Genomic DNA, 24,061 nt, shown 5'->3' on the forward strand with positions numbered 1-24,061 from the left:
AAGAAAAGGAGGGTGTCGGTTCAATCTCAGTGGAGAGAGAGAGAGAGAGAGACTTCGAACCACTCAGTCAAAGACAGATCGGAGCTGTTTTAAAATCTGTCGAGGGGGTCAAAAGTAATTGGACGTATGGCACTGTGGGAGGCAGACGAGCTGAAGTTATCCTGGACAGCGTTTCTGAAGTAAAGCAAAAACTCTAATAAAGTTTCCGCGAAAACGCTGGCCGCACCAATTTCAGTCAGCAACACCTTCCTGTCTAGACTTTCCGGTCCGATCTGGTTGATCTGGTGAATTGTCTTTTAATTGCTTCTAAGCCTGGTTGAGGCTCATGGGTTTTGATGGCTGTATGTCCGTTTACTCCCAAGTACCAACCATAACCACCTTTGTCCATGAGAAGCAAAGGTTTCCCTAACTCAAAGACAGCAGTTTACAACATTGTACTTCCATTTAAAAACAAACGTAGTCTTTCAAAGAGTTAATACATTTCCACATCTCAGTAATAATTTCTGACAGGGGGAACGTTTACAGCAAAGATCCCACTTGCCAAAATCAGCTTCTAAGATTCTACGAGCGAGAGGGTTTCCAAGATCAACACTCCACCGCCAGCAAAGCACTCAGCTTCGGTGCGACTGCTAGGAGACCCGGCCGGCGACAGAAAAAAAACGACAGGATCACTCCATCCCTCCACCATCTGAAATTATACTGGAGAGACTGAGGGAAAAAACAAAGCCTCCGCATAGAGAACTGACACCACGGCCGTCCTGGCCAAAAACGGCCCCCTGTGTGTTTGGCACGTTTCTGTTCTGTTCTGTTCCGTTTCGTTCTGTTCCATTCCGATCCCTTGGCTTCATTCTCTTCTTCTCAAGCAAAATGTGGAAGGGTCAACACTGGCCGAATTTCACTCAAATTAGAAAACTAAACTACCATCTCTACTTACATACTTACATATCAATGTCATGTCCCTGAATTTCATACAAATGCTAAGTCTACAATTTTGCCAGATAACATATGAATTGTAATGCAAACTGTATTTAATACAAAAAAATTAACGTGCAGTTTGTGCAATACCATGCATCCATTCAAAAATTCTTTCTGGCATTCCCAAAACACCAAGTCCCTCTTTGTGGGGGGGGGGGGGGGGGGGCGTTAATGTAGAGTATATCCTGGCAAGAGCAGAATTAACAAATACAAACGGAAAGGGTGAAGGGCATAATGAAAGGGTGAAGGACAGAATGAAAGGGTGAACTGCAGAATGACAGGGTGAAGGGTAGAATGAAAGGGTGAACTGCAGAATGAAAGGGTGAAGGACAGAATGAAAGGGTGAACTGCAGAATGACAGGGTGAAGGGTAGAATGAAAGGGTGAACTGCGGAATGAAAGGGTGAACTGCAGAATGAAAGGGTGATATTATAGCACACTTTTGCTCTGGGAATTCTGCAATACCACCAATGCAAATAAAACTGTTTCACAATCAATTTATTCTAGCTGTATTAATAATGAGAAAGGTGGGCGGCCTTCCTTGCATAAACTGCAGCATTATCCCACATATGTGTGAACATAAATAAAAATAGAAACAGCCAGTGATTCAGTGCTTATACTGTCACAAGCCTGCACAGGAGTTAGATAAGATTAAAATTATGAGGGGGAAAAAAAATTCATTGACAAGTGATTTCAGACTGTCTGCCATGGAATGCAGGATATACTGTAAATGGAATGTGTTCAAGGAGAACGTTAATCCTGCACATGCGTAGGCATGGCAACCAGGGCCATCACCTTGCAACCAGCTTCAAGGTGCAATTAAGTATTTCTTTCCAAATGTGGACTGACTACTGCAATGAATTGACAATTGCTCAAATCAAAGAAGAGTAGCGCGTCTTGTTAATTCCATCATCTTGGTTATCTCTCTCTCTCTCTCTCTCTCTCTCACACACACACACACACACACACACACACACTGTCTCACACTCACACAAACACACACACACACACACACACACCACCCCCACCTCACCATCTGACTGGCTGTAATCCCTTTGGCCCAGTTCCTACAGTACCGGAGGCTGTAACGGCATAAGGCACAACCACAGCGTCGCACACACACACACACACACACGATTCTCAGCCCATCTGGTATCCAATCTCACACAAATAAAAAAAATAACTACATTATTACCTCGCTGCAATACATAATGCATATAAACCTCGGAACTCAATAACCGAGTTTGAGTTAATTTATTAAAATATATTTATTATTTATTAACAAATTTATGCACCGCATCTCGATTTTGCTGTTCTGTGCATTTTTGCGCGAGGCTGCCCTACAATAAAGTGGGTCAATCCCGAAAATGACGTCGATATTCCCCATCGATACGGGCTTTCTGCACGAGCAGCGCATTGGGAGGGAAGGGGAAGTTTCGGTGCGATGGGAAAACGCTCTTTCGGTGTTGTGTAATTTAGAGTCGGAGTGCGCAGGGACAGCGCGAATGCTAAACCTCGTCCGCTCGGCTGACCGACGGTCTAGTTCTCGCCTTCTGGAAACGCCTGCATATTTCTGTGTGTAAAACAAAACCCTACAGCGCTACAGCCAACTGTTTTCCCAGGACAGAAAATCACCCCCCCCCCCCTTTCACCCCAAATCTCTACCCAGCCCACTAATGGGATATCGAAAGATATATCAATGAGGGATGAGACCACATTTTACTATCTAATTAACAATGAAACTGACCTGTTATCTATCATTATTATTATTATTATTGTTGTTGTTGGTGTTGTTGTACAAGGCTCCTGGAAATTGTTCCTGAATTAATGAGGACTGCATTTAGAGTGAGCGCTGCTGAGAACGCAGACCAAGTCCCTACTTCGTGTCAGGGGTTCAATATCAGACCCCTCCCATCTCTGCGAACCAAACGGGAACCATAGAAACCACAAAGCTACACTGCCGCTTTAAGATCCCTCACCATGGCAACCAATCTGACAACCATCTTTCTCAGCCCGCATTTGGCGGAACAGACGGTTGGTCGCACACGGCGCATAATTCAGGATCCGCTGCCCGTTTGACCGTTGTGAAAATCCAAAAATGTCACATCAAAGACATCGAAAAAAAAAAGGCGGACGGTACTAAAAAATAAAAGCGCAAAAAAAGCTCCCGGACGGCTCAACAGATCCGCGCCTCATTCGGGACACCGATCCGCATTTGTTTTTTGTTTTTTTTTGTCACGTCTTGATTCATGAAGTTAGCGAGGAGGGCCGCCTGCTCATTAACAACCTTGCTAACGAGCGCAAGCTCACGGGGGCTGTGGGGTGGGGGGGGGGGGGGGGGCCTGTGGGCCGGCCCAGTGTGCGGCTCTGAATAAACAGGCCCCCATTGAGGACGCAGGAACTGGCGAGCTACACTTCAACTGGCACCGCTGGCTCAGGAAGCCGCAATCCCATCATTTCATATCACAATAAACAATGTCCCTCTTTGTCACGGGGGGTGGGGTACTTATTAAGCACTGCAAATTAACACAACCGCTTCTCTGGCAACACTTCAAAGGGGAGGGGAGAGGAGGGGGGAGGGAAGGAGGAAGGGAGAGGAGAAGAGGAGGGGAGAGGATAGGATATGAGAGGGGAGGAGGGGAGAAGAGAAGAGGAGGAGGGGAGATAGGAGACGAGAAGGAGGGAAGAGGAGAGGAGGAGCAGAAGGAGAGGAGGAGTGGGAGAAGGGAGTAAGAAGAGAAGAAATTGGGAATCAGCAAATGCCAAATAAAGACAGCTATACATTTACATGTTTGGTAAATGAGGTTAAATAATAAATAAACACTTATGTTAGGTGGGGGGAGGGAGGTAATATATTTAAAGTGTTGTCTGCAGAGGATAACATTGCTAATGTAAAGCAACACTGTCACCGTTTTACATAATCACTAGTTAGAGTCATTGGCCAAAACATAACCAGACCAACTCTTGACTCAGTCCTTGGGTCAGGCTGGCAAGTGTTTGTGATTCACACTGAAAATTCCCAGTCCCTGAATGGGAATTCCAATTGGAATTCCTGGCAGAGTGGATGTGATCTTGCATCACACTGAGACCACTATATGAGGAAAAGCTGTTATTTCCACAAAATCCAGGCTTCTTCCAGAAGTCCTGATCTTTCGAACCAGGGATCACTCCACAACAGCTGGGTACTCTGGATAGGAACACAGTTTTTCCAGAACCACCTTGGAAAGCATTAAAAAAAACAAGATGTCATTTCCTGTCACGGTGAAGGCATCTGGCGAGATGGAGAAGTGGAGACCCTTCACTTTTGCTCTCACACATTGCACTTGACCCATGGTACAGTACTGAAATATCCGAAGGACACAATCTGTGAGTCATTTTTTCCCAGATGACCATTGTGCAGAGTTGTCACGCGGACAAAAATCAGAAACAAAAGTTCCCCAGGACACAATGACCCCACAATGGACTTTTTTTTTTTTTTAAAAGCCGTCTCTCACATACTTGGTAATATACTTGTTGAAATCCTTCTCTTTGTAGCTGTGAAGGATATCACCAAGCCTGAGCAAAGAAGGACTATGCTATGTGCAGCTCAGCTTGGATCCACAGATATGATAACCCTCACCTCAACACGTCCTAAAACAGCACCATGGCAATAAGACACACACGATTCAGCTGTCAGGAGAAATGTGTGTGTGGGTAGTGTGGGGGGGGGGGCAGCTTTATAATGTCCTCTGTTTGACAGCAGCAGCTGTGGCCTCTAGCGATGTCTGCAAGATCAAAACAAAGATATTCAAGAGTTTTTTTTTTTTAGGGAAGTAAACTCTTCTGAAAGTTTTCCAGAAGGGCTCTAAACTAAAACGTAATAAATCACAAAGAATACAGTTTTTTTTTTTTAAAAAAAGGCTTAATCATACACAAAAACAACATTTTAGTTATAAATTATAACTGCTAAAGTGCACGTAAACACAGTTAATTCAGCTGGTGACAGCATCCTGTAGCATTCACTTCTGGTTTTCTGAGAAAAAGCAATAGCGACTAATTTCCTTTTATGCAGTCCTTGCAACTCACAAACTGTTCCTCGTCTAATTGGTCTGAAGCACCCAAGCTTGCACTGCTAATGCAAATGAAATCAATCTCATCCAAATTTTCCAATCCGGTGGAATGAATCATTCTGAGTGAAGACGCACTAAATGGAGCACACCGATTCTGACACAATGAACAGGGGGCAGGGGGGGCTCTCATTTTTGAAGTGGGGCTTGGTGGGGTGGGGTGGGGGGTTGGCTCTAACCCCCTCTCATTCTGAACCCAGAATATTCAGCGATCCGTCACTGCCACCATCCCCACAGACATCTACAATGGGGGCGGCGCTTAGCAACAGAGGTTGCCGAGGGGGGCAGGTGAGAGTCACATGACTCCTATCCGTCTAACTGTGCAGAAGCTCAGGCCGAGAACATCACAACAAATTTCAATGTTTGCGTTCACTTTCACTTAAATCTAACTTAATACAGCGGTTCAAAGCTGACAATACTGAATAGTGATGTGAACAGCCATCAATCTTAAACTTCTACTGAACACACATGCTATACATACGAATGTCCTACAATTGCTGCTACTCTGTTGGGCCCTCACTAGGTGAACTGGGTGACCGATCTCTCAAATGTCGGATGGATGCAGCTTATCAAACAAATGCTTAACTGGCCTGATCATTGTTGCTCACAAGTTTAGCTCGTCTGAATGTATCCTTACTGCATATGTGATACAGGGACTACATTACATTACATTCCAGGCATTTAGCAGACGCTCTTACCCAGAGTGACTGACACAACTTTTTTACATAGCATTTACATTTCATCCATTTATACAGCTGGACATATACTGAAGCAATGCAGGTTAAGTACTTTGCTCAAGGGTACAACGGCAGTGTCGTACCGGGGAATCGAAACTGTGACCTCTAGGTTACAAGACCAGCTCCTTACCCATTATACTACGCTGCCGCCCCAGTCCCGTGGGGACTACAAAGTGGTGAAAGTCAAATATAACTCACACTATTGTGACATCCTCCTGCCTACAGCATCCGATTGGCCTTTTCCCGCCAGGCTTGTGATCCAGTCGTCACGCTGTGACTCACGATGTCGTAAATGTTCGTAAATAAACGCACACTTTCCGGTCAAATATAACAGTCAAAATTGTTTGCAGCATTTCCATGCTTCTCGGCACACGCCCCAAACAGTTTACATGACGACTATGAGACTTTAATTTCATAATGAATTTTCTTAGTGACTTGCTCCATTCAAGTTCTGTTTCATTTTCAATCATTTTTTGCAGCACCAGGTTTGCTAACAGTTGTATTACCCAAAGTGCATAGTGCACATTGAGTACACACATCAGGACAATCACAGTATGCAAAGATCCCATAATTACATTTTTTTTTTTTTTGCCTAATTCAGGGGCACGCTCCAGCCAATCATCTGTCTTTAAGCGGTCCATTGGAGTGATGTCACCCTTTGATTAAAACAGCCTAAAATAAACCAATTAAATAAAGCCATGAGAGGCCGAAACACACTGCACAGAAAGGTGACGTGTGATTGGTCGAGACCGTGTGGCAAGTCATGTCATACCTTCATGTTCCATTTACATTAGACAAAAATCCACCATTTAACACAGATTTTAATTCATGAACGTGGTGCAAATGCATCTTTTGTGGCTGTATAATTTTCCCCAGCAAACAACATTAAAACATGGACTAATTAAAAACAGATGTGCGCTCATTGCTAATAACTGGACCCCTCACAGCAGCGCTATCTTACATTGTTCCAGTAGCAGCTGAGGCAACGTCTGCAATCTAAAATACGGTTCGTGCGGAATTAAGAATACAATCCATTGGGATAAATCTTTCAGGAAACATAATTGCTCAGAAAATTAAACAAGCTTCCTCATTACCCTGTCCAAGGAAAAAACTACTATGAGCCAACACGGTTGGGCAAGACAAAACATTCACAGTCAGTCGGCTCAGCCAAACCTTACTATTTTCCGATTCCACAAAACCCTTAAAGACGCGGGGGAATTCAGGTTAAATTGTTTTCAGGTTTTGGGCTGGGACTGGATCTGCAAGTCATTACGCGGAACTCTCTCAGTAATGCCCGTTGGAGAACGCAGAACACCCGAGCGAATCACAACGCACAGAGCCATTCCCTGGAAAGCACACACGGGGGGGGGGGGGGGGTTGCTTACAGACGTCGGCCGTTTCCCGCACGGATGTTTTGCAAAACAACGGGACCAAATTAGTCACCCTTGGGCACACAAAGGCAACTCTTCAGGGAATTTGTAGGAAAAATTAATGAAGGCGTCCCAGTTCTGTCTCACTGTCATCACCCCCTTCCCCAACGGCACAATCAACAAACAGCTTAATTTTCAATCTCAAAAAAAAAAATTTGCACTTTTGTAACAATACATTACATTCACCTGAGAGACTGACAAAAGTGAGGAATAAAAAAGTGTGACCTCAGCAAGAAGGGGTGCATGAGGCCCATTTATAATCAATGAGTGTAAAGTTAGCCAAACCAACAGTTAGCGCTGTGAATATGAGCAAATTCTCATACACAGCTGTCTTTATAACGTTATTATCCCAAATGGAAAAGACACAAAGAGGTCTGGTGGTGGAGGAGTGGACGGTGGGAGGGTGGGGGGGTGGGGGGGGGGGCATGATGCAGCTCTCAAGAAGTGAGTCTTCAGTGAGTGTCAGAAGATGGGCAGGGTTTCTGCTGCCCTGACCACAGGGGGAAGCTTATTCCACCCCTTGTGGGATTTTTTTGGGGGGGTGGGAGGGAGGGGTGAGTGTGGGGTGTGGCAGATCAGACAAGAGACATGCAGGAGATATGTGGGAGGGGACATGTGCCCACAGGTCGCAGAAAAAGATGTTGGGCTGGTGTGCAGGGTTTAAAGAAGCCTGCAGCTTCATGTTCTTCCCTGAAGTCCAAAAACTGTAAAACTTTTACTTTGTAGAACGGGCTGACTATATACATGCAGAAAGACTTCACACTATACGCACATGCAGGGGTTAATAACATCACTACATAATGGACTGTGGGAAACTCTACCGGGCACCATATACTATATAGGCAGCCCGCCATGGGGCTACATAACGACTACACAGTACACTAAATGGACACTCGTAGTATTGAAATAACCAAACATTACAGCTGCATATCAAGTCATTAAGCAGAACATACCTTCACATACACGGACAGCCTTGAGCGCAACGGAAATAATTCTCACCGTTATGTTCGCTCTTTTGCCGTTGCATACGACCCACTATGATGCCTAAAGGAAGGTTACGAATTTACGGAAACAGCTGGGATAGGCTATTTCAAGGAGTTTTTAAAAAACCTCCTTGGCTAAAGTAGCTACTGGTTGGGTTTTCCAATCGGCTAGCTAATAGTTAAGATGACCATGGGACGCACATCATCAGGGTTTCCTAAGTTTCTTTGAACCTTTCTTCAAATCTAACTTCACAATTACGAAAATCATAAAACTATTTCTGATGTGATCACTAGAACAGGAATAACTTTCGAAAATGTAACTACAAAGTCACACTTTCTGAAATAAGGTGTACCACACAATACACTAATGAAAATAAACACTTTCTTATGCATAACCAAGATATCTAACGCACGTGCGCGATCACTAGTTCACGATCAATAAAACGGTCCCCTGCCTTTTCAAGAAAGAGATGGCTCATCAATTACTTTTGCATGAAAAAGCAAAACGGAATTAGATTAAGTCCTGGTTGCGAATGGCATGTTCACTTCCATGGAGAAGTCCAACAGTGATGATATCCCGTGAGATTTTAAACTACCCCTAGTGTGCCCCTATTTGTTAAACGGACGAAACCAAACAAACAAAACTCTAAACTCTGACAAAAGTCTAAATCAAACCAAGTAGTTTCAGAAATAAATGCATGATCGAAAAACAATGGATACGCGATGACATCGGGGGCAGCGTTAGTTAATTCAGAGCGCTTTCAACAATAAATTATCATAATTAAAATGATGGCAAGTACTTCAAACATTTACACTGGAAAAACTATACTTGTCCAAGGAGGAAAACGAAGAACGTATCGCCAGAACGCACTCAATTTAAAATGGTCACATACCCATATTGCAGTCTTCGCAGAATTTCAGAAGTTGGAAGCGCCGAAAAAAAGTTGAGAGAGAAAGTGAATGTTGCGACCGAAGATGCCAAACACAGTGAGGGCTACGGTCCAGCCAGCCTCTTCACCGCGTCCAGTTCACAGAGAGAATGGTGACGTCAACGCCAGGGATTACCGCGGCGGCGTAGCGGAATCGGGCCCCTCGTATTAGTTTCCATGCAGAGAGAAAAGTGTGGAACTTTGCAGTACCCAAAACACGTGGAAAATGTATGTTTTTTACGCCACTTAAAAAAAAAAAATTAAAAAAAAAAAGATTTATGTAATGTGCGTAAATAAACGGCGCAAAAATGGGAAGACAATGACGTTTGTACAATAAGCAGGCTAAAGAAAGGGCAGAATAAAAGACAGACTCAAACATTTTTATAGTAAATTACAAGAATTTAATGCAACCCAGCCACTGGGGATGCGCAAGCCAGTGCATTCCTAGTGCCGGTCGCCGGTCCCAAGCCCGGATAAATGGGGAGGGTTGCGTAAACGAAGGCCATCCGGCGTAAAAACATATGCTAAATCAAAATATACGGATCTGATACGCTGTGGCGACGACATAACGGGAGCAGCCGAAAGATGATGACAAGAACTTAATGCACTTTCCACCTTTTAAATGGCTTGACCTGGATTGCTTTTCAAATATCCTATCGGGGATAAGACGATCAGAAAAAAGAAAACTGCCTCACATTCCTGGGTGATTTAATTGCTAATGCAATTTTTCTGTCATAGGTCATGGTAAGGGATCAATGGTATTCCATCCTGCCTATTCACCCTTAATTTACCGTTTTTGTAATCGGCTGTGCGGACACCTGCAAGATCTGTCCACACAGAAGAAATGACGGCTCACTCCATATACAGGACTACATAGCAACACGCTACACTGTTTTCCTAAACTGTATCTATACATCAACATAATGCATACTCCTGTCCTGGGAACACTTCAGACATGTAATTGTGATCCTAATAAAGTGAAATTGTTTTACGTAAACTCTATTGTATTGTGATACTGAGCTCGGATTTCAGTCATGTGTTCAATATTTTTCTGTATTCGTACTGCTTAAACAGATAATGCAGCTAAGTAATGAGTCAGTTAGGCATAATATGCGTCAAATTGATAAACACTTCAATATCGTACATTTTAAATATCATAGGATGTCCCTGTGAGAAAATAACCGTCCGAATGAAAACTGAACTCCTTCTCAACAGCAGCACTTAGGACGTGTGGGAACTGGGCACCCAGGGAGCACCGGTCGGTTCTCTGTTTACCCAGCACCTCAGTCAGTGGTGCACCCCGCGAGCGATGGGCCTTGCAGCTCGTGCACCCCCGTTCTGCTGGTTTCCATGGAAGCAGCGGTAGGCTTTTCACCGCGCGCCAAGCGCGCCAGGCTGAATGGGGCGTTTCATTCCGCATTCAGGGCTAGCCTCCGCTCGCGCTCGGCGAGGCTCGGACATCGGGATTACGCAGAGCCTCCCATTCAACAGGAACGCGCAGAACCACACGCCATTTAAGGGCACTGAAAAGTCATCGTCAGTTCACTTTTCACATAAAACACGCGCATCTAATTGGCATTTTAATTAATCTGTTTTATGGAGGGAAAGTATTTGCAAATGGACAGTGGAGAGGATTCACTTGAATGCAACAAGTACAAATTAGGCTTAGTGCCCTTAGCAGGAGGATTTATACTAGGTCCTTTCAACCAAATACTTGCCCTGGACTGAACTCTCATCACAGACCCTCTTGGCCTTTCACCAGGTGCTTTACGAAGCAGTCACACTGTACTTCTAATTATAATAATAATACATTTATTTTATATAGCGCTTTTCATGGTCTCAAAGACGCTTTACAATACATGATACATACATACAAACATTACATACAAAAAAAAAAAAAACAGAATATGCAGGGGGACTAGTGGTACAGCGGTGGTAGGAGTGGGTGTGAGAGGGGGGAAGACAGACATCAAGGGAAAGCTAGGGAAAAGAGGTGGGTTTTAAGTTGAGATTTGAAGGAGGTGAGTGAGTCTGAGGTACGGATGTCAGGGGGGAGGGCCGTTCCAGAGTTTGGGGGTGGCAACTTCTGCATTTTATTACTAGTGAAATCAGTGATATAATGTTTAAAAGCTTAACATTTAAGACTTAACCATCTCAGACTGTATCAGATAATCTTCACTGAGCCTTTCAGTATACTTTACAGGTTTCACTGACAGCCCAACTTGAAAAAAGTAAACCGAGCGCATACTGCAAAGCAAAACAACGCTTCCCACAATTCCTAAACAAGGACAAAAGTCGTCTAAATAAACCCAGAGTAAACTTTATATCTGACAGACCACTCCATTAAAATAAACTATGGACTGCTGGCTCTCTGTGGCTAGACGAAACAATGAAAAGGAGCCCATTGTTGAAGTGCTCTGGATACTGCCATCTACACACACACAGCATCCACTCCCCCATCCTGAAGACCAAAGGAATGGCTGTTTACAAGCTTGCCAAGGCGTACATGCTTATAATCAGCCAGGTCAGCTGATGCGGCAGCTATTTACCCAGAGTCCTCAGCTCAGCTGCCCCACCTCCGCCTCTCCCTCCCCCCATTTCCAGCACATCTGACCATCGCTACATTTAACAACTCACAATATACTGGGAAAAATAAGAACAATAAAGTTTCGAACATTAAGACATAACCACCATAAAAAATGTACAACAACACACTGGGGAAGGGAAGGGGGGGGGGATGTCGTGGGTTGTCCTGGCAATTCAGAGGCGGCTGACCCCACTCAGAGTTCACTCAGCGGTATCTGCAGTTGTTGTTAGACACGCCCGTACTGTTAGGATAGCCCGGAGGGGAGCAGTGGGCATGAAAAAATGGGGCGGGGGGGGGGGAGTGAATGCAAGCAAATGATGGGGGTGGGGGGTGCGGGGGGCATTCCAAAGATGAGCTGCTCGGTAGAGCACAGCAGTCGACTGTAGTCAAGGACTTACAGCTGGTGCTTCTGGAAACACCCCCGGCAACGGCAGGGAGACGGACAGACAGGACTGCTAGAGCTGCACCACCCCCCCCCCCCCCATCCAGCCGAACTACAGTTACACACCAATCAGAATTCAAAAATACAGGTACCGTGTCGATTCATCGCTGTAGTTGTACTTTAACTGGAGCGGTGTAAATTAGGCCCGGTGTGCGTTCCTGCCATCACTGATCTGTGTCGCTCAACACCTCGCCCATGAGTGTGAGACACAGCGTCTTACAGGCACACGCCCACTACACAGCTGCGTATTCCACCCACTGCAGAACAGCGAGCGCATGTGTGTGTGTGTGTGTGTGTGTGAACACAAATTAAAGTTTGTGGGTGTGCGCGTGCGTTTGAGTGCAAGTGTGTGTGTGTGTGTGTGTGTATGTGCGTGCATAACTGTGCGTGTGTGCGCGCGCGCATGTATGTGAGGGTAAGAGTGTGTGTGTGTGTGTGTGTGTGCATGCAAGCAGCTCAGAATGTGGATCTTGATGCTAGAGTCTGCACTTGGTCAGAGTGCACTGAGAGAGCAGCTAACGCACTGCCTGGTGATGCTACAGTTAGCGCTTGGTCAGAGTGCACTGAGAGAGGCTAACACACTGCCTGGTGATGCTACAGTCAGCGCTTAGACAGAGTGCACTGAGAGAGCAGCTAACGCACTGCCTGGTGATGCTACAGTCAGCACTGGGACAGAGTGCACTGAGAGAGCAGCTAACTCACTGCCTGGTGATGCTACAGTCAGCACTGGGACAGAGTGCACTGAGAGAGCAGCTAACGCACTGCCTGGTGATGCTACAGTTAGCGCTTGGTCAGAGTGCACTGAGAGAGGCTAACACACTGCCTGGTGATGCTACAGTCAGCACTGGGACAGAGTGCACTGAGAGAGCAGCTAACGCACTGCCTGGTGATGCTACAGTTAGCGCTTGGACAGAGTGCAGTGAGAGAGCAGCTAACGCACTGCCTGGTGATGCTAGTTAGCGCTTGGTCAGAGTGCACTGAGAGAGAGGCTAACGCACTGCCTGGTGATGCTAGTTAGCGCTTGGTCAGAGTGCACTGAGAGAGAGGCTAACGCACTGCCTGGTGATGCTAGTTAGCGCTTGGACAGAGTGCACTGAGAGAGAGGCTAACGCACTGCCTGGTGATGCTAGTTAGCGCTTGGACAGAGTGCACTGAGAGAGCAGCTAACTCACTGCCTGGTGATGCTAGTTAGCGCTTGGACAGAGTGCACTGAGAGAGCAGCTAACGCACTGCCTGGTGATGCTACAGTTAGCGCTTGGACAGAGTGCACTGAGAGAGCAGCTAACGCACTGCCTGGTGATGCTACAGTTAGCGCTTGGACAGAGTGCACTGAGACAGAGGCTAACGCACTGCCTGGTGATGCTAGTTAGCGCTTGGACAGAGTGCAATGAGAGAGAGGCGAACGCACTGCCTGGTGATGCTAGTTAGCGCTTGGACAGAGTGCACTGAGAGAGCAGCTAACGCACTGCCTGGTGATGCTAGTTAGCGCTTGGTCAGAGTGCACTGAGAGAGAGGCTAACGCACTGCCTGGTGATGCTACAGTTAGCGCTTGGACAGAGTGCACTGAGAGAGCGGCTAACGCACTGCCTGGTGATGCTAGTTAGCGCTTGGTCAGAGTGCACTGAGAGAGCAGCTAACTCACTGCCTGGTGATGCTACAGTCAGCGCTTGGACAGAGTGCACTGAGAGAGAGGCTAACTCACTGCCTGGTGATGCTAGTTAGCGCTTGGACAGAGTGCACTGAGAGAGAGGCTAACGCACTGCCTGGTGATGCTACAGTTAGCGCTTGGACAGAGTGCACTGAGAGAGCAGCTAACGCACTGCCTGGTGATGCTACAGTTAGCGCTTGGACAGAGTGCACTGAGAGAGGCTAACACACTGCCTGGTGATGCTAGTTAGCGCTTGGACAGAGTGCACTGAGAGAGAGGCTAACGCACTGCCTGGTGATGCTAGTTAGCGCTTGGTCAGAGTGCACTGAGAGAGCAGCTAACTCACTGCCTGGTGATGCTACAGTTAGCGCTTGGTGAGAGTGCACTGAGAGAGCAGCTAACGCACTGCCTGTTTGCCTCCGGTCGGGTTGGCGAATAGATGCCGAGCGTCGCCATGGAGACGGGTGCACTCCAGTTTAATCGTTCTCTCTCTCAGCCGCAGGAGAGGGGGAGTCGTGCGGCGCTAGCAGGTTCCGCGCGTGCCGCCATGTTCCACCCGTCACGCCGATATTTTTAGACGTGCCGTTCGTCGCTTAACCCTTAACTACGCGAAATTAACCGATTAAGATAATTAGCGCACAGGCTGAATACGACACTCAAAAGACGGACACTGTAGGAGCAGTCCGCAGAAGCGACGCAAGAGCACAGATGGCCCAAAAACGTAAACGTTAAATGTCTCTCACCCGACAGAGCTGCCAATGGTGTCAATGAGAGGTCACGTACTGGGTCATCTGCATAGCAACGGGTGATTGACATCCTCCCCCGAGGCAACCCCCGGGGGGGGGGGGGGGTAACAGAAACCCCACAGCAGCCACAGATCTTCAAATTGGGGGGTGGGGGGGCCCCAGTGTTGACAGACCCTTTATTAGATAATCATCATCACTTTTGACTAACAATCAGTCATCTAAATAAGGATCTCCTACTGTTAGCGGATTCCTTTCCGCTTGATTTTGGTTAATTGGGGGGGGGAGGGGGGGGGGCTTGGGAGTGTTTCCTCAAGCTTGTGTTCTTTGGCTCGATGACGCCATTTAGCTTCTTGCTACACCAGCACGCCACATCAGATGTTTAAAATATGAGCGTGTACACGATGAGGAATTACAATGACTTAAAGAATTTACCACGAGCGCTGACCAGCAGCCGCGCTACCCTGTGGCCTCCCCCCCTGACGTTTGGGGCCAAAGCAAGGCAGGGCCTGGTCAGCACTCACACAAAAAAAAAAACCTACATTTGTACTTACAGACGGCATTAAACAGACGCTCTGATCCACACCGGCTCACGCAGCCCACATTCCTCTCACACAGCACCCATTCAGCTTACACAGCTGGGTAAATACCCAAGACAGTCAGGTTTCTCAAGGGTGCAACTGCAGTGCCCTACCTGGGGCCTTGTGCCACGAAGCAGGGGCTAGCTGGATAACTGCGCCGAGTAAAACCCAGAACAGCTCTTTTTCCTTCAGTCCCCGTTCCAGATTTGGGACGGTTCCAGTTTTTCACTCAGTCCAGTTAGCCAGCTAACTCAGTAATCCTGCTTCCTGAAACAGTCCTCTGGGAATCAAAGCCACAACCTAGGGAGTTGCCAGCCTAGTTCCCCAACCATGACTATCACGGTTTTATTAAAGCAAAGTACACACGTCATATTTTTTCAATATTGTTTTAAGCACAAATTATTCAAAGAACATACACAGACTTAGCAAATCTGTTTATTGTAAATACTCAAGAAACACACAACACAGCTGGAGGGTTTTCCAGTGGTGTAAACAAATGCCTATAATAAAATAAATACATTTTTAAAAAACTGTGTGGAATGTCTCAACTGAAAATTGAACGTGAACACAGGGACACAAGAGCTCTGGAATCAGGACAGTTCTGTCCCTAAATCAGTCGTGTCGGGGTCTGAATTCTCGTCGCGTGGTGTGTGAAAGTCCCCCTCGTGCGCCGTACAGTCCGAGCGAGTGAGGAAGCACTTCCTCTCGGCAGTGGAAACCGCACCCCACACACACGTGCCCGTGAACCGTTACTTACTGTCCCGAACCTGGGGTCCTGAGGGAGATGGGGCCCCTCCCCTGGGGTCCCCCCCCCCCGCCCCCCCGGGGCAGGCCTACAGTCGGAGGGGGATGACGGGCCAGTACTTGGGCTGCTTGCGGTCGCAGTTCCGGTCGAAGGTCAGCTGCATGGCGGCCTCCATGCCCTGGATCTTGGCGGCGTCCTCGCCGTACAGCTTCTTCATCTCCGCTCGCCGCCGCTCCCCCGGACGGTCAGCAGGGGGCGCTGTGCTGTTCCAGGACGCTCGGTGCAGGTCCCGATCGGCCAGCACGTAGGACTCCGCCCGCTCCTCCTCGATCTGCTGCTGCTTCTCTGTGGGGGGGGAGGGAGGGGGGGGAAAGGGAGGAGGGGGGGGAAAGGGAGAGGGGGTCTCAATCTCATTTTTCTGCAATAATCTCCGTAACTCCTTCTACAGAAGAGGTAAAGACAACACAAGGCCTCATATGGCCACAGCGTTGCCCTTACTTACTGGTCACTGTGGGCGGGTCGTGAGGTGACAAGCCTCTGTGTGAGGGTTAGAGCAGGGCTGCCCAACCCTGTTCCCGGAGATCTACCAACCTACCAACCAGCTGGTAGGTTGGTAGATCTCCGAGCCCTATTCGAGCCCTAATTTGCCAAAGTCGATTCTACTAATCAATAGCTCAGTGAAATCTCTAGCTGTTGAAAGAGGTGCGCTTTGTTAGGGTTAAAGTAAAAACCTACATGACGGTAGCTCTCCAGGAACAGGGTTGGGCGGCCCTGCTCTAGCTGTTGAATGAGCTGTACTTTGTTAGGGCTGGAGGTACAGTCTACAGGACGGCAGATCTCCAGCAACAGGGTTGAGTAGCCCAGGGGGTACAGGAAGCAGTGGGGGTCTGTTCAGAGCTGAACTCCAGTAACAGACCCCCCCCCCGCTGGCCCCAGGGGAGAAACAACACACAGCAGAGGGTCACGTTCCAAACGCATTTTGGGCTCCGGACCAAACCCGCAGCCCCCAAAAGCTTCGAGTGACGGGGCGGAGAACGCTCGGTTACGAACTCCAGGGACGAGCGCGTGTTATTGTAACCGCGGAACACAAACACCCGCGCGAAAGCGCAACACAATCGTATCGGGTCCGATGTGACAGGCTCGTCCTGACGGCCAGCGATCCACCGGAGATCACTGCAGAGAGCGCGCTCTGCAGAGGCTTACTCAAACATCGCCGTCTTCTCGATTGTAAGCAGTGTTTGGTTTAGGAAACTTGTTTTCAGCAAGCCACTTACATTCCACAAAGCGCTGATAGCCGAACAAGAGTCATTTTATCTATTTATTTTTTTTGCATTTGGAATCTGGACCAAAGCCCGTTTTTGCGCAACAGTCTGAGGATAAATTTCGCTCTATCCGCAAGACAACTATGCAGCCCACAGAAAACACAGTGCTGGCAAAGGCACTGTGGTTCGACAAGCCGCAGGATGAGGTGGCTGCAGGTTCAAATCCCAAGCGCGTCACGGCTGTATTCTAGAGCACAGCTACTGTATTCTGGAGCACAGCTGCTGTACTCTATATTCCAGAGCGTAGCTACTGTACTCTAGAGCACGGTTAGCTGCATCAGTAAAATGTAGACATGTACAAGTGAATAACATTTATATTCTCAATTGTACTCAGATCGTGTCCATCCTAATTCAGGGAACAGCCACAGCCCCGAGGCACAGCAATGAAAAGCAAAGGGCAGCATAACTACTATTCTGAAACTGCACTAATCTGAACTACACCATTTCCATTTGGTCTATTATGATACAAATAAAACCGAATTGAGCTGAGCGTCGCCAAAACTCGCCGCAATTGGCTCATCGTAGCGGCCTCCTGGAACAGACGTGTGCGGAGAGACAGCACAAAGCAGCGGTTTTCTCCAGCGTAGCGGCCTCCTGGAACAGACGTGTGCGGAGAGACAGCACAAAGGAGCGGTTTTCTCCAGCGTAGCGGCCTCCTGGAACAGACGTGTGCGGAGAGACAGCACAAAGGAGCGGTTTTCTCCAGTGCCTCCTGGAACAGACGTGTGCAGAGAGACAGCACAAAGGAGCGGTTTTCTCCATCGTAGCGGCCGCCTGGAACAGACGTGTGCAGAGAGACGGCACAAAGCAGCGGTTTTCTCCAGTGTAGCAGCCTCCTGGAACAGACGTGTGCGGAGAGACAGCACAAAGGAGCGGTTTTCTCCAGCGTAGCGGCCTCCTGGGACAGACGTGTGCGGAGAGACAGCACAAAGGAGCGGTTTTCCCCAGTGCTTCCTGGAACAGACGTGTGCGGAGAGACAGCACAAAGGAGCGGGTTTCTCCAGCGTAGCGGCCTCCTGGAACAGACGTGTGCAGAGAGACAGCACAAAGGAGCGGTTTTCTCCAGCGTAGCGGCCTCCTGGAACAGACGTGTGCTGAGAGACATTACATTACATTACATTACATTACAGGCATTTAGCAGACGCTCTTATCCAGAGCGACTTACACAACTTGTTTTTACATAGCATCCATTTATACAGCTGGATATATACTGAAGCAATGCAGGTTAAGTACCTTGCTCAAGGGTACAACGGCAGTGTCCTTACCCGGGAATCGAACCTACGACCTTTTGGTTACAAGTCTAGTTCCTTACCCACTGTGCTACACTCCGGCCTAAAGACAGCACAAAGGAGCGGGTTTCTCCAGCGTAGCAGCCTCCTGGAACAGACGTGTGCGGAGAGACAGCACAAAGGAGCGGGTTTCTCCAGCGTAGCGGCCTCCTGGGACAGACGTGTGCTGAGAGACAGCACAAAGGAGCGGGTTTCTCCAGTGTAGTGGCCTCCTGAAGGCTGCACTTATCAGCTCAGACTCCGGCGTCCTCCACCTTTAAGCAACTGAAGGCAGAAAAAAAAAAAAAGTCCCATAGAAGAAAAAGCAGGCATTCACGGTCTGGAGTCTGAGAGTCAGAAGCAGCAGATTCTGTTCCGATAATGGATATTTTACCCACAATGCCACCATACGGTCCCCTGCAGCACATACCGTAAAATGCCAATGACTGAACACGATGAAGGAAAAGTGATGTGGAGGAAACCAAAGGCGTGTGTTGGGTAGAGGGTGCGTGAGAGACGTGAGGTCAGAACGGATAAGGACATTGATCCCACGGTGCCAAAAAACAACAACAACAACAACAACAATCCCAAAAGGCTCCGTCTACCCCCCCCCCCCCCCCCCCCCCCAACCCCCCCAACCCCCCCAGGACTCAGAAGACCAGCCCAGGCCATGTCAGCCGGCCCAGTTACAAGGTAACCGCTTCCAGAACAAACATGAAGCTCCCCCCCCCCCCCCCCCCCGTTAAAACCCCTCTCTCTATCTCCAGGCAACGGACAGAGGCAGGCCACACAGCCAGAGAGGGGAGATATCGACCCGCTTATTTCCCACAGGAGAAGCTCTTTCCTCTACGGAGGATGAAGGAGGGAAATTGTTTGAAAACATGTTTCCTCCGACACACGATTTTCCTGCGCAGCGATTTTGAGATCTGTGGGCAACACCATAAAATGTGAAACGGTCAAAATCTTATCAAGTAAATGACGTTAAATTCTTGCACGCACATGCACACTGGTATTTACATTCACTCACAGAACCGTGAATGTAAGCTGATATAAAATACGGTGCTACATCCCAATGACTGATTAAAAGTAAAGCACTACACCGCACTGAATCTGACCATTACACCGACGCCACTATACGGACGTGGTCCTCAAAAGCCTGAGAACGCCAATCAGGCAGTTATTTACTAATGTGAGCAATCCCAGTGTCCGTCACTAGAGGGCGACTGCGAGCACGGGGTTTAGTTCTGACGAAAGATCGATGATCACACTAGAAAACAATGAAAATACTTTACTAGTTTTACTGCTCTACAGAGACCCTTTCATTGGCTGAAATAAACAGGGAACAATGTTTCAGCGCATTTTCCAATTGCTCAGTCCACTTTCTTTATTCTGATTTAGCTACAGCAATAAGGCCGCTTACGTCTTCATTACGAGGTTTTTAATAAGATGGATACACTGAAGCCAAACTGGAACCAGAGGAAGGCAGTACAAGTCCTGACAAAACAGAACACACAATTTAAAGAAATGTTTCACCAAGTCCTCTACAGTTTAACCCACCATAAGCTTCCAATGTCATTTATTGGCCTACATCTACCATCTTAACAAAAGCACTCACTTCATTTCAGATTAACTGAAGTTTAAAGATACATACAAAGAATCATTAATGTGTAAAAATAAGACAATGGATGGTTTGTTTTTTCTTAAACTGTAAAACAAATCAACTGCAACTAAATGCAAGTTCAAGCGTATCACACAAACATTATCAGAAACCAGAACAGCAGGGCTGGGTTCTGAAAGATCAGTATTTGTTATTTAAGTATTAAAAAGCAGCACACGCATCTACCTCTCAGTACAGTCCTGTCCTCTCAACAGTCCCAAAGAAGACTATAGGCTATGTATTAATTGTGCATGAACTATAAGATTTCATGACTGTGTATTAGGACAAGTTCTGTAATAAACTCATATGTATACTTAGTTATCTACTGCTCAATCTAATTTAAAATATGTGCCAACGCGTTTTTCAGAGACACACAGCAGATACTGAGAGTGGGAGAATAATCTATTGAATATTGGAAGTACACGATGAGTAAAACTGCTTTGGCCTTTGCGCTAGTTTGTTGCCGGTTGCTTGGCAACAATAATCGGCAGATGATACCGGAGCAGAAGTGTCAGTTCTCTGCGCGCGGCGCCGCAGGGATTTACATTGGCAGCGTTCGCCCGGTTAGAACGCTGACTGCACCCTACGGGCTACAGCCTGGCGAAACTCCTAAAAGCACGCGATTCTTTCAAAAAAACTCACTCGATTCTTAAAAAAACACAAGCGATTCTTTACAAAAAACGCACGTGATTCTTAAATAAAACCGCAAACCACAAGTAAGCAAACAATATGCGTGACTAAATAATTTTTAAACCAGGTCTTTTTTTGCGCAAGGTCACTCATTCTTTCACACGTTGATGGGCGTTTCGGAAGACTGAGCTGAGGAGGGCGGAAGATGCGCTCTCATCACCAAAGAGCTCGGGAACAAGCTGGTGCCCTTTCGCTTGGCTGACGTCCAGTTATCTATATTCATCTCTCGATACAGGAGCAAGCGTAGACGGTAAACGCCCACGTACTGACAAGGGCAGCATCAATCTTTCACCGTCTCCCGGGCCCTTTTTCTTCTGCAGTTGTACCAGCAAAGAAAAAAAAAAAAATCAATTCTCAAAATGGAGTCACAAGCCATAAACATGCATTCATACATTTTGGTACACTGTAAAACATCCAGTGTTAATCCAACACTAACATACCAGCCCAAAAGAGACCATATCGACTATAAAACTGATTTAACGCTGAACATTTTACAGTGTAGGAACCCTGTTTCAGGTTACAGGTAGCTTAAAGGTTAAAAAAAAAAAAAAAAAAAAAAAAAAAAAAAAACCACCGCAAAATACAGACTTCAGGAGCCCATTAATGACCTTTCAGTCCCAGAACTGAGAACAGGAGAAATGGCAATGGATTACCTGATGGTTAAATAAGATGCTACTTTCTGCAGAATCAATATTTTCTCACCATACCAAATGGTTTGCTATGTCATGTTTTGAGCTTAAAAAAAAAAATATATATATTTTGTTGTTGTTGTTGTTGACAGAGTTTGCTGGGAACACTGGTTCTGGCCTTAGTGTTACTGGGGAAGTAGACTTCACTAAGGGCATTCTGAAGCAAAAATGCCACCCGTTATAACTATTTTATTTATCCTTTATTTACCCAGGGTAGGTTCGCTAAGCATGGATGCTTTTTTGCAGGAACGCCCTGCTTCACACTCATACACATTCACCCCTGGGAGCTGCCCAGTACAACCACAATCCTCTATTTATGGCCACTGAGCAGCTACACTGGAGGGAGAGAACATTTTTTAGCCAATTAAATCAGGGGATGATTACGTGGCAAGTTTTTGCGAGAGCCAGATCTGGGATTTTAGCCAGGACACCGGGGAACCACCTACTCTTTGCGAAAAGTGTCATGGAATCTTTAATGACCACAGTGAGTCAGGACCTCGGTTTAACGTCTCATCCGAAAGACGGCATCTCCTACAGCACAGTGTCCCCGTCACTGTACTGGGGCACCGGGGTTTACTTGACCAGAGGGAAGATTGCCCCCTGCTGGTCAACCAACACCACTTCCAGCAGCAACTCAGTATTCCCTGGTGGTCTCCCATCAAAGCACTAACCAAGCCCACACTTACTTAGCCTCAGCCGGTCGGTAGGAGCAGAGCGTGTGGTGGCATGGCCGCTGGCTACGGGAAATGACAGTACCATGACCCGATCACTGAGTAGCTACTGCAGGTGGAAGAGGGCAGCAGACTAATGGGCAGGAGGGTGGGTGGAAGACCAGCTGCTACAGGTAAACAGGCGGATGTTGACATTTCTACACCGGCCACCCTCTCCATGTCCATCTGGTAAGCGTGCACTCACTGAGCTCTTCCCTGTGCTTCTCCGTCTGCGCGAAGTACTGACGCAGCTCGTCGGTGATCTCCATGTTGCTGACGTCGCACTCGATCTCGCCGTCCGAGTCCTGCTCGTCCGTCTCGCTCTCGGAGGCGGGCCGGTTCCTGCGGGACGGTCGTTCGTGGGGCGGCCGCGCCTTGTGCCTTGCCCCGCTCCTTGCCCCGCTCCTCGCCCCTCCCCTAGCCCCGCCCCTAGCCCCACCTTCACCCGCGTGCCAGTCCGAGTAGCGCGGAGGGGGCGCCGCAGGGCTCGGCCACGGGAAAGGGGGGAAGGCGTACGCCGCCAGCGCCCGGCTGTAGGCCTGCTTGTGCTTCTGCTGCCAGCCCATGGCCTGTCGATAGTGCTGCCAGTATCTGCTGAACACAGGGTGGGCGAAACAGGAGAAAACCGCCTCGTGCTGATCCTGCTGGCGAGAAACGGAACAGACGTGATTACCACCTCTCTTCAGGAGACAACATAATCAAACCTGCACGCACGCACACACGCACGAATACACACTGGCAATACTCTCATCAAGCAATTTCGTTGGAGCAATTCAGGCCCTCGTAAAAGGCAGCAGAACTCTTGCCTGACGCATTCTAACCACGTGCATTCAGCACTAGAAGAGATTTCCCCTTCACTCTGCTTTACAAAACTAAAATAAAAATGGAAAAAAAAAAATTGCATGGGGAGAAACCATCACTGTGTCAGGGTTCCTCGCCTTCACAAATTATGCAGTATGTAGCATAGCGCTGGAAGATTAATCACAATAAACTACATGTACCCACCCCCGCCCTCATACATTTTAGCAGAAAATCAAGTCATCAGAATTTCCTAGGAATCCCATGGATGCTACTGGTTTTTCCTAATGTTATAGTTTAGAGCGTTAAGGCAAATTGATTTCGTTAAAATGCACTATTTATTTGAGAACCGTCCGAAATAACGTATTGTTACTGAAAACACAACAAACTTACCATGTCGTTAACGGTTTAAGCAGTTAGTATTCCCGAGGAAAATATTAAATGTAGAGCTGTTATGTCCAAAGCTGGTCGAAAAAAATAAAATCGTTCTTGCTCGCTAACAATCAATAAATAAATATGTACTTTTTAAGAAATTACATGTTATGATTCCTACTCTGGCTAACAAACTCGATCTAAACTTCCGACAAACTCTGGTTAATTCAAGCAACAACAAACTGAAGGATTTCAAACTCGGCGTCAGGAGTTAAACGAATTATGTGAAAACACCTCATCTGTGTATAATAAAAAATAATAAAAAATGTGTAAACGGAGTGGTAGTTCAAGTTATCCAAACGTGCACATTAGTTAGCTACAGTAACATTTGCTACATCGAAGTAGGACTATATCCGGGTCACAACAACCGGTTTTGAATCGTCTCATGTTAGTCCTACAATTCCCAGAAACCCTCACAAGAAGTCGTTTCTCTTCATTGTACATTCCATTACCGACACCTAGTGCAAAAACATTACATTGCAACTAATGTTGAATGTTTGTTATGATCATTGTCAATTTAATTCAATGTCTAACAATTCGGCAAACTTTCGAAACACTTATAGCCCCTTCATATCTAACCTCACTTTTAA

The 24,061-nt window shown here is 47.1% G+C and overlaps 1 protein-coding gene across 1 annotated transcript; it reads right to left on the reverse strand.

The window, feature by feature from the left end:
- Positions 1-15,579: 15,579 nt before the first annotated feature.
- On the reverse strand, positions 15,580-23,823 carry gemin8 (gem (nuclear organelle) associated protein 8). Its single transcript, XM_035394346.1, has 3 exons — positions 23,433-23,823; positions 22,447-22,885; positions 15,580-16,250 (listed from the first exon to the last, which is right to left on the reverse strand). The coding sequence occupies exons 1-3, from the start codon at positions 23,433-23,435 to the stop codon at positions 15,994-15,996; spliced, it is 699 nt and encodes a 232-aa protein (XP_035250237.1). The 5' UTR covers positions 23,436-23,823; the 3' UTR covers positions 15,580-15,993.
- Between the last annotated feature and the right edge of the window lie 238 nt (positions 23,824-24,061).

This window comes from Anguilla anguilla, chromosome 15 (assembly GCF_013347855.1).
Source record: "Anguilla anguilla isolate fAngAng1 chromosome 15, fAngAng1.pri, whole genome shotgun sequence".
Classification (NCBI taxonomy): Eukaryota; Metazoa; Chordata; class Actinopteri; order Anguilliformes; family Anguillidae; genus Anguilla; species Anguilla anguilla.